This window comes from Odontesthes bonariensis, chromosome 12 (genome assembly GCF_027942865.1).
Source record: "Odontesthes bonariensis isolate fOdoBon6 chromosome 12, fOdoBon6.hap1, whole genome shotgun sequence".
Lineage (NCBI taxonomy): Eukaryota > Metazoa > Chordata > Actinopteri > Atheriniformes > Atherinopsidae > Odontesthes > Odontesthes bonariensis.
Window position 1 is genome coordinate 27,829,296 of NC_134517.1, and position 15,273 is coordinate 27,844,568.

The following is a 15,273-nucleotide window of genomic DNA, read 5'->3' on the forward strand; positions in this document are numbered from 1 at the left end:
GTTGTGGTGTATAGGGCTTTTCTTAAGTTTGTGTCTTGTTTGATGATTAATTCATCAGAGATGATTCTCCAGTATGTAGGAGGAGGATTTAAAAGAAAAAAAAAAAAAAAGAATAAATCTAGTTATGTAATCGGACCAGTTTTCCTATAATTTGTTCATAGAGATTATATAATAGATAGAATTAATTTAGATGAAACCAAAATGGTACAGCAGGTCCAAAAGAATATACAGTTAATAAAATAATAAATAAATAATTAGCTCTGTTTCTGTTTTCATGTAAGGAGTGGCCAATCACTGGAGGAACATGGACATTAGGCTCGCACACATATCCAGAGATCATCATCACAGGGTAAGTCTGAAATACTGACAGAAATACTGTGCAGTGAGTCCAGGTGGCTTGAAAAAAATATTTTGTGATGGATTATTGGTTACCGACATCACAAAATGGCCTCTATATGACCATTTTCACACATCACTGAGACATAATTCGTACTAATAGTTCTTCACAAGTTTGATTTGGGTCCGTGCAAACCTCTGAAAAAAGAAGTGCAAGGCTGCGCCGCTTTGTAAGGCGTTGACAGCGATGGTAACTTGTTCTGAAGCTTGCACGCTGGGTGGTGTCGGCTTCTGAGTAAAACTCCAAAATATCAGTGGCAGCCAAGCCCTTTGATGCCAATATGGATATTTTCTTTGGTGCACACTGTGTGAAAAAAGCTTAAACTCTGGGCTCAAAGGAAATTTGTCGCCTTAGAGGGAAGTGGGAATTCAGTTTTACTTTTCAGTTATCAGAACTGTAAGAATGGGCCAGCTGCAGATGGAAGCACAGTTTGATGTTTGTGTTGGTAATAATTACAGCCAAATTGGATTTGTGTTGGTAATAATTAGAGCCAAATTGGATCAAATTAGTAATTGAGATACCTTCTATGATAACCGCAACCTTTTTAAAGCTAATATTGTGCAGTTCCTTATCTTCTGTAAAAGTATTTTCTTTTCATTCAGGCATGCCGATGGATCGGTCAAATTTTGGGATGCATCTGCAAGTAAGTCCTCTTCTCTATAGCTAACTTTCATTCTTGAAGCAGTTCTGAAATGATGCTTTTGTAAATTTCAGCTTCTCACACACAGGCTTGAAAGAGAGCCCAGTAAAGCAAATGTGTCACTGTCACTTAAATGATATGAGATATTCCACAACAAATAAGGCTCATTGCTTACTGTCATATTACATTTCAAAGGATACAGTATTTTCAAAAAACATAGAAATGTAGATTCCTCATCTTAAAAAGATGTCCTTCTTCTCAACATAGAGTGATGTGAAAAAGAAAGTACGCCCTCCTTCAGTTGAAGATCCTACCAGATGTTTAACATTTCAATTATTTCTCTAAAACTTATCAAACTAGTCACGCTGCAGATGTTGTACAAGCTGAAGACGTCCAAAGTGTTTGAGAAGCCGAAGCCAGTTGAGGGTCGGGCCGCCGAGCTGGTGGAAGAAGACCCTTTTGCTGTTCAGATGGTCAGCTGGTGCCCTCAGAGTCGCATCTTTTGTGTTGTCGGCATCTCATCCCACATCATCTTGTATCGCTTCAGCAAAAATGATGCCAATACTCAGATAGTGGTGAGTGAAATAGTCTTCAAAAACTGCTCACATCCTTGTGATTTGATGCTTTGTGTACAGTGTCAGTAAAGTCATTTTTACTCATTCTTTGAAAACTGAAATCTGTTATAGGGTGAATCATGTTTTTATAGCTGCTACGAAAGGTACTGTGCATTAATCTGTATTTATGTACCCGTGTCATTCCCAGTCACTAGAGGTACGCTTGCAGTGTGAACCAGAGGATGTCATCACTCCATCAGAGAACGAGAACAACCCCTGCTTCACAGAGCCAGGTTCCCACTCACCCCAACATCACCACCAATACCCAGTCAGCCCTGGCAGCAGGACGCCGGAGAGTGCCAAAGATAGCGTCCCCTGCCTCAAGTAAGAGCCCGGCACACGTATAAAAGGTTGACCACAACAGATAGCTACAAATGTTTTTCATTAATCAGCTGGTCTGGTCCCTGTAAAGAAAATGTTTCGGCACATCAGACTAACCCGGAGCAATGGAACAAAGACTCACCTCTGTCAAGAAATTGTATAATGGTTAGCATGATTGGTGAAAAGGTCTGTTCTGGAGTTATTTGTGTCTCAATCTTATCTCTGTGTCTGTGTCAGGGTGAGAGAACGGGTGGTTCGGGTCCCTCCTGGTTACCAGTCAGACCTGGTCATCCAGCTGCTGTGGGTGGACGGAGAACCTCCACAACAAATCACCAGCCTGGACGTCAACTCTGCCTATGGCCTGTAAGTCTCCAGAAGCATTCTATCTGTCTACTATCCTACACATCCACCAGTGTGACAATTCATTTGTAGGCAGACACATGCACTGGTAATGGTTCTATATATTTCCATATTTTTCACAGCAGTCACTGCACAAAAAAAAAAAAACATTACTGGAGTGAGGCGGGTTGTGGAAGCTACACTGAGATTGCAGCTTAAAGACTTAGAAGTTTTTAATTGATAGCAGAGACCTGAGACTGGCTGGTTTACTTAGAGATTCAACTAAATTTTTATATATTTGGGTTATTTGAAGTTGTATGGTATCACAGGGAAATAATCAACGTTACCAGCAGCTCTTTGTACTTTCAAACATTCAGAAACTACTCATTGCGCAATAACTTGTAGTGTTATGCAACACTTTGTTCTCACATACACTGACACACATTGTGGATAAGGTGTTAAATATGATGTTTGTTGTGCATTTAACCCTGCTTCGGTAAGGTTTGTATCATTGCTGTTATTTTACGTATCCCTCTAGTCAAATTGAATGTTTAAAGACAAATCTGACACATGCTAGCAAATTCAAGAAAAGCGGCACGTTTTGTGACTGAACAAACTGAGTGAGTATTGACAGTGCTGCAGCTGTGGCAACACTTCTCGTCTCTTTTGACTTTAAGGACAATGGGGTGGATTTTTCTTTCTGATGCCGGAAGCCAATAAAATCCCAGCTCACTTTAAAAATCTCCCAGTAGGTCAAGGTAGCTGTGCTGTTTGAATCTGATTTCTAAAGCTTTTGATGGCTTGAATAGAATTGCAAAATTTGATTTATTTAGTTTTCTTGTCTTTTGCTGGCGCTCTCATTCATACAGAGGAAAACATGTACACTCTTTTACTTAGGCCCAGACAAAAATAAAAATATATATTTTTTTAACAGTTACATAACACATTTTCTATGTCGTTCATATCGACCGAAGTAGTTACAGTTCAATTTAACTGTCAATATGCATGTTACATTAAATGCTGGTCATCCAGACCTTGTCCTTTACCTTTCTCGTTGCTAAAATTGCAATAAAGACACAAAGTCATCTTCTGTCCCAAAGAATTTTATTTTGTATTTGTAAGGCGTATTGTTTTTCTTTTTATCTATGAATGCTGTTGTTCACTACTTCTTTTTTGCTGTTTGTTTTGTAAAGCTAAAGTTATTATTAGGTGTTGATTAATATGAAATATGAAAACCACACGAACACATGATGGTAATGTTAATTGACAGCCCAGTCTCAACAGAAAACATGTAGTAGGTACTCTTGTCTGTTTGTTCAAAACATACCAGTTCCACAATCCATGGTCATAATAGAGTAGATTTTTTTTTTATCTGTCTAATATGTAGACATAACCATGTACGGTACTTCTAACAGCAAACTAACCATTCTTGGATGCTGGAACAGTACAAGAGAAAGGTATCAAAGATAGGATTGAAATGCAAACCAAATTTCAAAAACTTTGGGAAACTTTGTAAAATGTCATTTAAAAACAGAATGCAATGATTTCTACATCTCATAAACCAATGTTTTGTTCACAGATCATGGAAAACGTCAAATGTTGAAAGTGAGACTTTTTTTCGGTCTTAAAATATTAGCTCATCTAGAATTTGGTGGCAGCAACACATCTCAAATGCTCGAAAAGTAAAGCTACTAAAATCAATCAACTGGAGAAAAATGTTGCAACTAATAAGGTTAACTGGCAACTGGTCAGTAACAGGATTGGGGTTAACAAAAGAAACAGTAGGCAGAGGCTCAACAGTCTGCAAAAAAACTGTGCTTGCAAATCGCTGAACAATGTCAGGATAATATTCCTTTACAAAAAAGTGTGAAAACTTTGAAAATTCTATTATCCAGCCAAGCTGGAGACATCTGTGTGCAAAAGGAACACTGGCAAAAATGCAAAATCAAAATTTAAAATTCATTCTGGAAATAATGGATGCTGGGTCGTATGGACAAAAGAGTAGAGAAACAATCTCCCTTGTTATCAGCTCTCATATGTGACGTCTGAATCTCTGAATATATGGAGGTGCATTAGTGCCTACGGCTAACTTTTAGTGCCTAAATGTGTGATTTCATGTGTGTGGTTTTTTTCATGTGTGTGGTTCTCTCATACTTTGTTTAGCACGTTGGGTTTACATGTAATGAAACTCGCTATTTAAATCAAATTGCCATTTCCATTGCCATATAGAATTTTCAAATTGCACATCTGCAAAGGCCCCATCAATGCTGAAAGGTATATACAGTTTTTAGAGCAACATATATTCCCATCCAGATTATGTGAGTTTAAGGGAAGACCTTGCATGTTCTAGGAAGACAATGCTAAACCACATACTGCAAAGAAGAGCCACTGTTGACCAGCTAAAATCTTATATCAGAAAAAAATGGGACAAGATTCCTCTCCCAAAGATCTAACAGCTGGTCCCTTATAGTTCCCAAATGCCCTATTGTTAATAAATAGAAGAGGGGAAGCTACACAGTGGTAAACATGGGCCTGTCCCAACCTTTTTTAGATGGGCTGATGCCACCTAATTCAAGATGAACTAATATTTGAAAGAGTTAATGTATCATGAAAGAGTTACATGTCTCACTTTCAACAATATATATGTTTTCTATTGGGAATAAAATATTGGTTGGCCAAATTTAGCATCCTGTCTGTCTCTAAACTGGTTGATGTGACGTGTGCATCGCTCCGGACTTGAAAGAGAAAAATAACACGCGTCACTCCAGGTCATGATGGGTTAAGGACCGCTAACATACAAATGTGTTTTGAATATTATCTTCAGCTGCGACATCAACAAAGACAAAATGTCATCTAATGTCTCTCGATCAGTTTTGCAGAGCTTCTAGAGAGGAGAGGGTAACACAGTTGGCTGTGGATCCTGTGGGAAATCTGGCCTTAATATTGAAAACACAGCAGCACTAGCAGTGTGGAATAAACACAGACTTTTGTAGCTGGTAGTTGCATCAAAATGTCACAGTTGATTCGACACTGACAGCGCTCCGTGCTGCACATTTAATGTCAGTGGGGTGAAATGGGAAATCTGCCAACAGTTCAAATGTCTCTCTGTCTGGCTGCCTTCTGCTGTGTCTGTGTCCAGCTTGGCGTTTGGGAACTGTAATGGGCTAGCGGTGGTGGACTACTTACAGAAGACTCTCCTGTTGTGTATGTCAACACTGGACCTGTATGGAGCCACCGACCCTTACCAGCGCCTTACCCGCTCCCCTCGCAGGAACAGACAGTCCACCTCAGGTAGACTGCACGCATACCTTTTGGATCCTGCCACACTCGCACACAAATCCTAATAGCCTGCTCACAATGCATCTACACAAAAAGGTGCCAAAGATGCAGTCGACACATCCACACTGCTACACTTTTCTGTCCTTTTTTTCTTCTAATCTTCTATTCTCTGTATTTCTGTATCTATTCTTCTGTCAAAGGTTAGGCAGATCTGGAAAAAAAAACTGACCTTTTTCACATGAATATTTTGAATACAATTATGTAAATGGTACATGTAGTTTCACTGCTTATAATGAATGCAAAACTTGGATGGACAACTTTTTTGTAGTTATCCTAACCCATCTTTTCTCTGCACAGTCATTATTTGACTTTCCCTTATTTGACTAGAAGAATATTTTAAAGAATGTAATTATATATCTTACTACTTTACAGATTAGCCTACTTATATTTCCTTTTTGTATGCAAAAATTCAGTTGAGTTTACAGTACAGAATCTGCTGCTAATACTTTGAAATGAAACTACCGTACCTCAGAATACCAATTCAGGAATTCCAAGAATGAAATCCAGAGTCTGCAGAAAATTATACAAAAGCCTGTATCAGACAAACTCTTTGTCTTCTTCTCTTTCCTCCTTTCCTGTCACACAGTAACACACAGAACACAGACACCTGACATTGTGTTATGAGGTGCATGTTTACAGGTTGTGTGTCATCCAACATTGGCATTACTATGCATGTTGTCATTTGGTTTCCCTGTCTGCTCTGTTTTTAGTCCTGCTTGAGCTCAGATCTGTTAGTCAAAAGCCACAGAGGTCTTGTTGTACTTCCTGACCCCCACTTTCCTTTTCTCTGTTGCTTATCTTGGCTGGCAAAGGCCTCTGTATTTATACTTAATGTGCTACTGTATATTCATAATCATCACCAGCACACAGAGCAGAACATACTGTGCAATATACACGCCACACTTTTATTTGACCATAAACTAACCTTGGCCAAAGTCCTTTGAGGAATTCAAAGTTTTTTGGGATTATTCATTATAGTATTTAATAGTAATTGTAGTAGTAAGTATTTATGAATTGTACAGAGTAGCTCATCAATCAAGCTGAAGGGATAAATGTAGGCTTTTTTTTTTTGCAAATAATGTTGCACAGAGAATTTTGTTCAGGGTTATTAAAGTCAATTTTAAGACGAGTAAAAATAAAAAAAACAGGCAGTTTTTCTGTACCCCATGTGGTGCTTTTTGATCCAAACAAGCTGAATACAATAATTAAAAAAACAGTTCAAGTACAAGAAATAATGTGAGGCTTGCAAACTGTCTTTACACAAAGTGTTTTCTGTGTATGCCAACACATTTTTAGCTGTTCTCACCACACATCTGTATTTGTATATTCCACTGTGTGCACAATTATTACGCAAGTGTGGAATACAACAGATCAGTTCTGTTTCCTTTTCCAACCCCATGCCATGATAACTTGATTGCTTAGTTTAGATTGTATGCTCTTTTTTTTTTCAATAAGAGAGGTTGTGGTCTAAAGTTATTAAAAGTCTCAAAGACGGGCACGCTTAGCTACTTTTTTCAGTCACTGTTTGTTTCAAACTCGGCTTTCAAATGTAGCCCACCCTCCCGCCCACAAACAAGAGCACTTCTCACACCCGTTTCTTCCCACACTTAGCAAAGGTGACTTCCCAATTGTCTTAGATGAATAGGCATGAAGAGGTGAAGCTTGAAATAACTGAAAAAGACTCATTAGAAAAACTGAATTCAAGTGTCAACTCCCTAGAGGGCACTACTTAAGGTCAGCACCCAGCAGGAGGGAGATAGAGATACAGGTTCAAGCTTCTATCATTACAGATGAGCTAAAAAGATCTTAAGGTTAAAGCAGGACTTCACATAGTCCTGTTTGCAGTTTCTGAAAGGATGCTTTTTTTAGTCAGTGGTACAAGAAGAATTTAGAAGCATTCAAGAAGGCCACGATCTTCATGCTGCTCAATGTAACATTGACTGCATCCAAGCACATCCCTGCGTGGCTACACTTGAATCTTAATTGTAAGAATGGAAACAGCTTTGCGACTTTCATCTGACTGGGAAAATGTGTTGTTTTCTTCTTCAGTGTTTGTCTCCAGTTGGGACAACTACTTCTTCTACATAATCACAACCACGAGCAACATAGCCTGTACCACCATTCTCTGGCAACACTACACCGCCTAGTTTATGCCTCAAGTCAATCAGCGGAAATGTGTCTGATTCACTTTTCTTTTTTGCGGCTCTTGTCGCATCTCTTGAAGTTTTCTTACTCCAACTATGTCTTTTTCTTTTTTTTTTTAACATTCAATCCTAACTATGTACTTTTAACTCATAACCATAACCAATAGTGGGTGGGAGGGAAAGTAAAAAATTAAATATGTACAGAGGTAGCAGTGAAAGGACTGTGGTTAGGGTGGTCAGGGTAGGATGTGATTAATCTATCTTACACTTAAAGGCAAAGAGGTTTAATGCAACCCACCAATACCTCCTACTCCTTCACAAAGATTTTTGTCCAACTCGAGAGTGGCAACTTTTAACATAATTTAGTGGAAAGCATCAACAATGCCACAATGTGACAGGAGTGGAAACATCTTCAGTAGCATGACAGGAGCTGTATCACAGAAAATAATTGAGGAAGAACAAATTACAAGTCCTTATTATATATCTTTTTTTTGGGAAAACAAAAACATATAAATATTTTAAAAAATATAGTTGTAATATAGTACATAGTTGCCTAATGGTTGTGCACACCTCTGTATTCCCCTTTTGAGATAACATTCAGGTTTAACATCTTGGATTTACTGAGTTATTTTTGTTCAACGATTAGATTAATCCTGAAGAACACAGCTTGCCTTCTAACTGTACGTGTAGTGCAATAAGGATGCTTTATTATTATTATTTTAGCTGTGTTTATCTAGACATCATTTAAATTAATATATTACAACAAAAGTGCAGTTTTCAACATGATTAGCTGGTCCCACAAGAGATTTATTTTCATGTTGTTCATGTCAGTAATGATACGTTCCCTGCTAACTCTGTGGTTTTTGTGCAAATTACTAATTACGTCAGCATTCCTGGGGTCTGCTGGAGTAGCCGGTATCTTGTGTGTCCTCCCCTGACACTAACTCACTTGCTGCTTGCTCTCACTTTCTTTTCCACTCTTAAGCCTGTGTGTTCTTCTCTCTCCCCTCCAACCCCCACCCCCTGCCCCTCCTCTTGAATTTCTTCCCAAATTTCCCCCTCATGCTTACTTTATCGCTCATGTAATTTTACATCGCCTCCCTTATTCCATTCTTCTCTTCTCTCTTCTTGGCATTCTGCACTGTCTCACCCCGCTCACAATCTCGCTCCCTTCTTTCTTTCCCATGTCATCTCTTTTTGTCTTGGATCTTGCTGCCCACCTCTCCTTCATTCCCCCCTCTCCTCCTCCCACCTTTTTGGTGACTCTGTGGCTGCTGATGTGGGCATGTGGGCCTGCCTGACAGACTTTAGCATGCGCGGCCTGTCTAACTTTTATTCAGATTCAAAGAAAAGGATCCGTACATCCTATCAGAGTAAGTCGGGCCTTCCTATGGTAAAGGCTTGGGGGACTCGGTGTGTGTGTGCAGAAGGGATGAGGGGATGGGTGAGTGTTTTGTAGGTTTTGGAAGAGAAAATTGCCATTGGAACTCATGTGGATTTATAGCAAAGTGACAAACCTGAAGAGATGATTGGAATGATAATTGTTTCTAGAGTAACAGCTGAAGATCGGCTACATTTTGCCACATGCAAAACTTCCTCTATTCCAGTCATGTCTGCAGTATGTCCTTTGCAGAAAGAGACACTCTTTTCTCTTAAGTAAGGGCAGTTATAAATATTATATGATCTATGTGATGTATATTTGAACTAAAGCAAATCTAGCGGGGTGAATAAAGCCTTGTTCGAGCTCAGAAAAAGTATAATGTGTTCTTTTAGTGTATGGTTACAAAGGAATTCTTGATTTAATACTTCAGTGAAGGTCCAATCAGAGCAACTTTCATTGTCATCAGTCACTTGTACAGACAGAGTAAATTATTGAAATAAAATTAGCATGAAGACAATTTGCTGGAACCTTTGACAGTAGGAAAATAATTAAATTAATGAAACTTTTTGAACTGTGACGACTCAGCGAGGCTATTAATGAGTCCATAGTTAGCGCAGTGAAACACCCCACAATTATAGTCAGACTGAAAGGAACGAGGAGTAGAAATGTCAGCAGTTGTGACAGTTTTTCTTTACCTTTTTTTTTATAAAAAAGAAAAGGGAGATTTTTTTTTCATTTTGCCTTGTGCTTGATGCATGTGATCAGATTTGAGATGATCCCGATTGGACATTTGTGTTGTTTCTGTTTTGTGCTTTGATTGTGTTTGCCTCTTTACTGTGTGATTTGCACTAAATGCTTTAGACGCCCAATTTGGAGACACATTTGCATCTCAGTGCAATCTGATCAGATGCCCAACATTGAGTTATTAAAATCAGATTGTAGTGCAGGTCACATTCAGAATCAGCCACTCTGCTCCCGGAGGACTAGATTATTCCTAAGAAACAGTCAGTGATGAAAGATCGAATATCAGCTATTGATAAAGACCTTCATCCTCGTGCAGTCGTAACAAAATTTACAAATAATAATGAAACGGTGTGAAGCTACCACACCATGATAACTCAGAGATCTATCTTTCTTGGGGTTTTGCGTGGCTGACGGTGACCAAACTGATTTCTGTGCAGTAGGCTTGACATGGTAGGTATAGTCTGACGGATATCTGTACCTCTTCCTCCTCTTAACTGTGGCAGGCCTTACTGAACTCACTGACAACCAGCAGTCCGTTGACATGGAGAGAAGCAAGTCGCCCACTTCAGGTAACCTTTTCCTACACACTTACACAAACATGCACCAATCACTGCGTATTCCTTGTTCCCTGTTTGTATATACTTCTATTACTGGCACTTTTAAACTTTTCTGGGATGCTGTTGACTTCAAACTTGAATTCCAGCCTGTGGTAACCTCTCCCGTCCCGATAGCATCTTCACCCTATGATAATGGCGCCTGCTTAAACTGACGACTGTTGTTTGTTTTTATGTGGAGGTCTTAGGTCGAACAGAAATGCTGAAAGTGAGGAAAATATATTTACCGCAGCTGCGAATGTTATTTTCTTTGTTCAATTGTTCTGTAATGATTGGAAGTTTTCACAATGGTAAGAACAACAAAATCCTTTGCTCATCATCTGCCTCCCCTCTGTCTTTATGAATTCTCGACATGCTTACCTTAAACGAATGATAAAACAGCTGATGGTTCTGGTGATGACCCACAGTTTATATGGTGTGACGGTAACCATCATTTCATAAAGTCCAGGCTAAACTAATCTATTGTCTCTGAGCTGTTATTTTTTTTTTATAATGTATCAAAAAACTCTTCAGCTCATCTGTCAGTTAAGTATTTGTTAGCATCCGTGTTAGACTTGCTACAGGAGGATGGCTAATGAAAGATAAACAGTTCCTGAGAAGGTTATGGTGTGATGAGGCATAAATTGTAGTCTTTGAATGTTTGTAGTTGATGTTATATTCATTATCTTGTCATTTGGATCAGAAAGATGATGTTAAATAAGAGAGTTGGTTGGGAGCACTGACAGCTGCTGCTGATGAACATCATTTAACAGAAGACAATGTGACACAATAGATAGGGATTTGTTGGCAGTTTGTTGAGGTCTGCTGGGGTGGAAACAGAGCAACCAAAATGCATAATGGAGACAGAGAAGGAGAAAGATGAGAACATTTACCAGCAGGTGCTTTTGTTTATGTCATAGGAGAACACTTTGCCTCAGCATAATCAGAGCTTAAAGGTCAGACTGTGTGAATGTGCTGAAAAGACCGCCAGGCTAGAAGGATGTGTTCATAAAAGATTTTATGTGCCGCACAGTTTTAAACCAGCTTGCTTTACTTTGGATCTAGGTAACATGATATTGTGTGTTTGGTTTCTTCCTCTAAAAGGAGACATGTTATGACCTTTTATAACAAGGTGACCCAATTTCTTAAGGTGTTATTGAAATGTATGTGACAGGCTCTAGTCAAAATATCTGGTGGTTTAAGCACTCTGGCCCTTCTCTCACCCCTACTGAAACAACGAGGCTGAGAGAAGTGAGCAGGAGGAAGAAAGCTAGTGACAGAGAGTCGGAACCAAGAGCCGAGCAACTGTGTCAGATCCTGACCAAGAAGGAGCTCCTGGAGAGGTTCAACCATCAAGACTTAAAAAAAAAGACTGAGGACACACTGTCGTGCTGGCTGACGCTGACACTGATTCATATCATACTCTATCTATGATGGAGTAAACGCAAACATAATGAAGCTGTTCCTCCAGCCATACCTAAAACACTCTAGCTCTCAATTTAGACATAGTTATTCTATTGGTCTTTTCCCCGTGGCTCTGCCTGCTTCACGTGTTTCATTGCTCAAACACACCTGCTTCAAATGAATGGCTCATTACCAGGCCTCTGCAGAGCTTGATAAAGAGCTGACAAAGCGAACCATTTATCTGAATCATGTTTGTTCGAGAGGGGATACATGTAAAACATGCAGAGCAGGGGAGCTGAGAACCAGGGCCTTAATTTATCAACCTTGCATAGGAAATGTTCTATGCTCTGGCTTTTAAATGTATTTAAGTAAAAAAAAACAAAAAAAAACCTGTATGCTTTAGGCAACAGAATGTCCTTTACACAAACAAACAAACAAACAAAAAAAATTGCAACTGCTGGAGATAAATAGAAAACAATGCTCTCATACAATATACTGTTTAAAAAAAGGGTAAAAAAGGTGTAACTAACAAAAGAAATAAGTTAATGCCACACGATCAGAGCCCAGATCTGTTGGAAATTAAGTGAAATCGTTTGATATCCATCTTAATACCAAATAATACGTGTCAAGCCATATAAATAAGATATTTCTCATTTAACAGAGCAAAACAGAAGTTACACCTTTGGACACAAACATTGCCAACATCATTTCAGCTTTTTCATTTGTCCAAAAAAACCTGAATGTACTTTGGGCCAACGAACATGACAGCATCTAACCTGAATGACATAATCTGACTAAGTGATGGTAGGGTTTGCCCTATCTGACTCTTATCTCATGTTGGAAAGTGCCAGTGGTTAACATTTTGCGTTACTGTTGTAACGCATTTATTACACAAACACACACACCTGTGTATGAGCACAGTTCATAAATGAGGGCTCAGGACTGGGAAACATTGGTTTTAATTAAGAGGTAGAAGATGCACTACAAAGTATGTAGAAATACCCTCAATGTGGTGTTTATAAAACCTGAGAACTTTTGAAAACCTGATTCAGATTCCGCACTGCCGCAGACTTGAAACAAATTTTCTGTCACACACTTGCAACATTTGCCTTGATTTGTTCTGCTCAAATGCTTTTAGATGGAACATTTTAACAATATCTCTTCAAATTTCCAGAAATTGCATTCAATTTCCCAAACCTCTCAACAGATGGAGAGTAATTTGAAACTTTGAGTCTCTGTGAAATTAATTACTACAATTTCTGCTTCAGGGGAAAAGGAAAATATTTGATCTTTGAACTGAGCAGACGCACAGTGAAACTGTGTCTATTCTTTGAATTTGTAGATGCAGGGACATATAATGGTGCAATTATGGACAAATCTTTGGTTCCTATTGTGTGTTTCCCAGAGAATTTAAGCTATTAAGATTTTTGCCAGCTCTAAAGTAAATTCATGTAGTTCTTTAAAGAAAATCATGCGACAGGGTTCTGCAAGAATACTGCTGCTGCCTGCTGCCCAACTCTCAAGACACCAAGACTGCTCCTGTCTTACCAGGTGGTGACCCTGCTTGGCTCTACTGTATGCTGCTTTGTCCCATTCTATCCTTCATGGGTCTGAGCTTTTTAATTACTTTAAATGTGGCCACTCACCTGAGACAAATTGCCATGGGAAAACCCCCAGCAAGTGTGACCTTCCCCCACAGTGAAGGGGAAATACAAATGTGTTATTCCTGACAATCTGTTCATTCTCTCTGTAAGCTCTCCTGAAGGCACAGGGTTAGGAGCTCAGTTATGGAGAAGAAGCTTGATATTAGGTTATACCTCTTCTTATGCCTCCTCGTCATGTTGTAGGCATGTTGTCTAAATCAGATGAGAGCCTGGGGAGATTGACATTCCAGGACTCAGGTTTAGAGTCGGGATTCATCAATTGGATGGTAAGATGTTCGGTCCTCAGTTAATTCGATCCCCCTCCATGTATCACAGTGTCCATGGGTACAATGCCAACAATGTCACTGTTTCAACTATGAGATTCCTTCGCAATTTTTTTTTTATGCTGTTGTTGTTTTCCTTTTTCTTCCGGAGGTCTCATGATCATGAATGAAAATGAAAATGAAAATGTTCTGAAATGAAGTGGCTTTCATTTCGACTGTTGCAACAGTGTTTGCAGTCAGTTCAGATAGACCAAGATTATCCTTGATGTCCTTGACGCTTTACATTTCAGCAGCTCTTAGACATAATATGACTGCCAATTCACAATGAATTCAGTCAAATGTCAATATTTAAAAAGTAATTTTTATGCTTTCCTCTGTTCATATCGTCTAGGATAAATGTTTTTTTTTCTCGCATGTTTACTCAGACTATGATAACATACCAGAACAAGAGTTGTTTTTGCTGTTTATAGAGAGCAGTTCACAATGACAACAACAATGGGTTTTATGGATTTTTTTCAGCTTACAAACTCTTCCATATTAATTGAAGAGTGGTATGAAACATATTACACTGGATATGCATGCAGTCAAATTAGGCAACATAGCTGTTCTCTGCTTGACAGGCAAAGGGTTCATAGCTTGTTATCTCCAGCTGAATACCAACTGCCACCCTTCTCTGTGGCCATTAGAGGCTGTCTCATTGTCCCTGGCACAACAGGTGTGCTGTAGCTTCTCAAGACCCTATACAGACTGCAGACAGCTTATTAAGAAAGCTGGCCATCGTCCGGATTCACCCTGTGTGTCAATAACTGCAAGCATATGTCTTGACTTTTTCTTCTTCGCAAATCCTTCCCGCTCTCTCCCAACCTTTTTCCAATCTTTCTTATGTTATTAGACCCAGTAATTGGCCCTCCACCTGCCTGAAAGCTGTCTACCTCCACCTTTAGCTCATTGTGCTTTTTTGAGTGTGTCATGAGGTCTATTGTGTTGGGGTTATACGTTACCGCTCCCTCAGGAGACCCAATTCTTTGGAAGATTGACTAACAAGATGACAAGCCAGTGATCGGAACCTGACCCAACAGGATATATTGAGCTGTGGTGTGGCATCAGAAACTTTTGTGAAACTCAAGGTTTGATAAAACTGAAGTTAAGGGTATTTTAGAAAGCACAGTCGTTACCATTGAAAGCTTAAATGGGCGTTAATTCAGGGTCTCAGAGTGTCCAGATCAAGCATTAGATCAGTTTTTTCTTCTATGAAAACACAGTATATAATGTCTTTGCTTTCTTAAAGTTGTCAAAGTTGTAGCAATTGCATTTGATATGTTATAGCAGTTTCCTTCTTGTGTCATTGTGCTCCTGGCTTCCACTCAGTAACACTTATTTTAATATATATCAGGATAACAAACATGAGCACTGGGGAAAGGAAAAAAAAA

At 39.1% G+C, this 15,273-nt stretch overlaps 1 protein-coding gene across 12 annotated transcripts in view; it reads left to right on the forward strand.

Annotated features, from left to right (window-relative positions):
• stxbp5l (syntaxin binding protein 5L) overlaps positions 1-15,273 on the forward strand; it is a 137,161-nt gene that overhangs the window by 98,061 nt on the left and 23,827 nt on the right. For 8 of the 12 annotated variants that reach the window (XM_075479947.1, XM_075479949.1, XM_075479955.1 and 5 more), the window contains 8 exons: positions 282-349; positions 1,000-1,040; positions 1,398-1,612; positions 1,800-1,975; positions 2,210-2,335; positions 5,451-5,602; positions 9,099-9,167; positions 10,423-10,488. In XM_075479947.1, coding sequence (XP_075336062.1) covers positions 282-349; positions 1,000-1,040; positions 1,398-1,612; positions 1,800-1,975; positions 2,210-2,335; positions 5,451-5,602; positions 9,099-9,167; positions 10,423-10,488 — 913 coding nt within the window. The remainder of the gene's footprint in view (positions 1-281; positions 350-999; positions 1,041-1,397; positions 1,613-1,799; positions 1,976-2,209; positions 2,336-5,450; positions 5,603-9,098; positions 9,168-10,422; positions 10,489-15,273) is intronic. The other 4 variants (XM_075479953.1, XM_075479960.1, XM_075479954.1 and 1 more) reach the window with 1 other exon arrangement.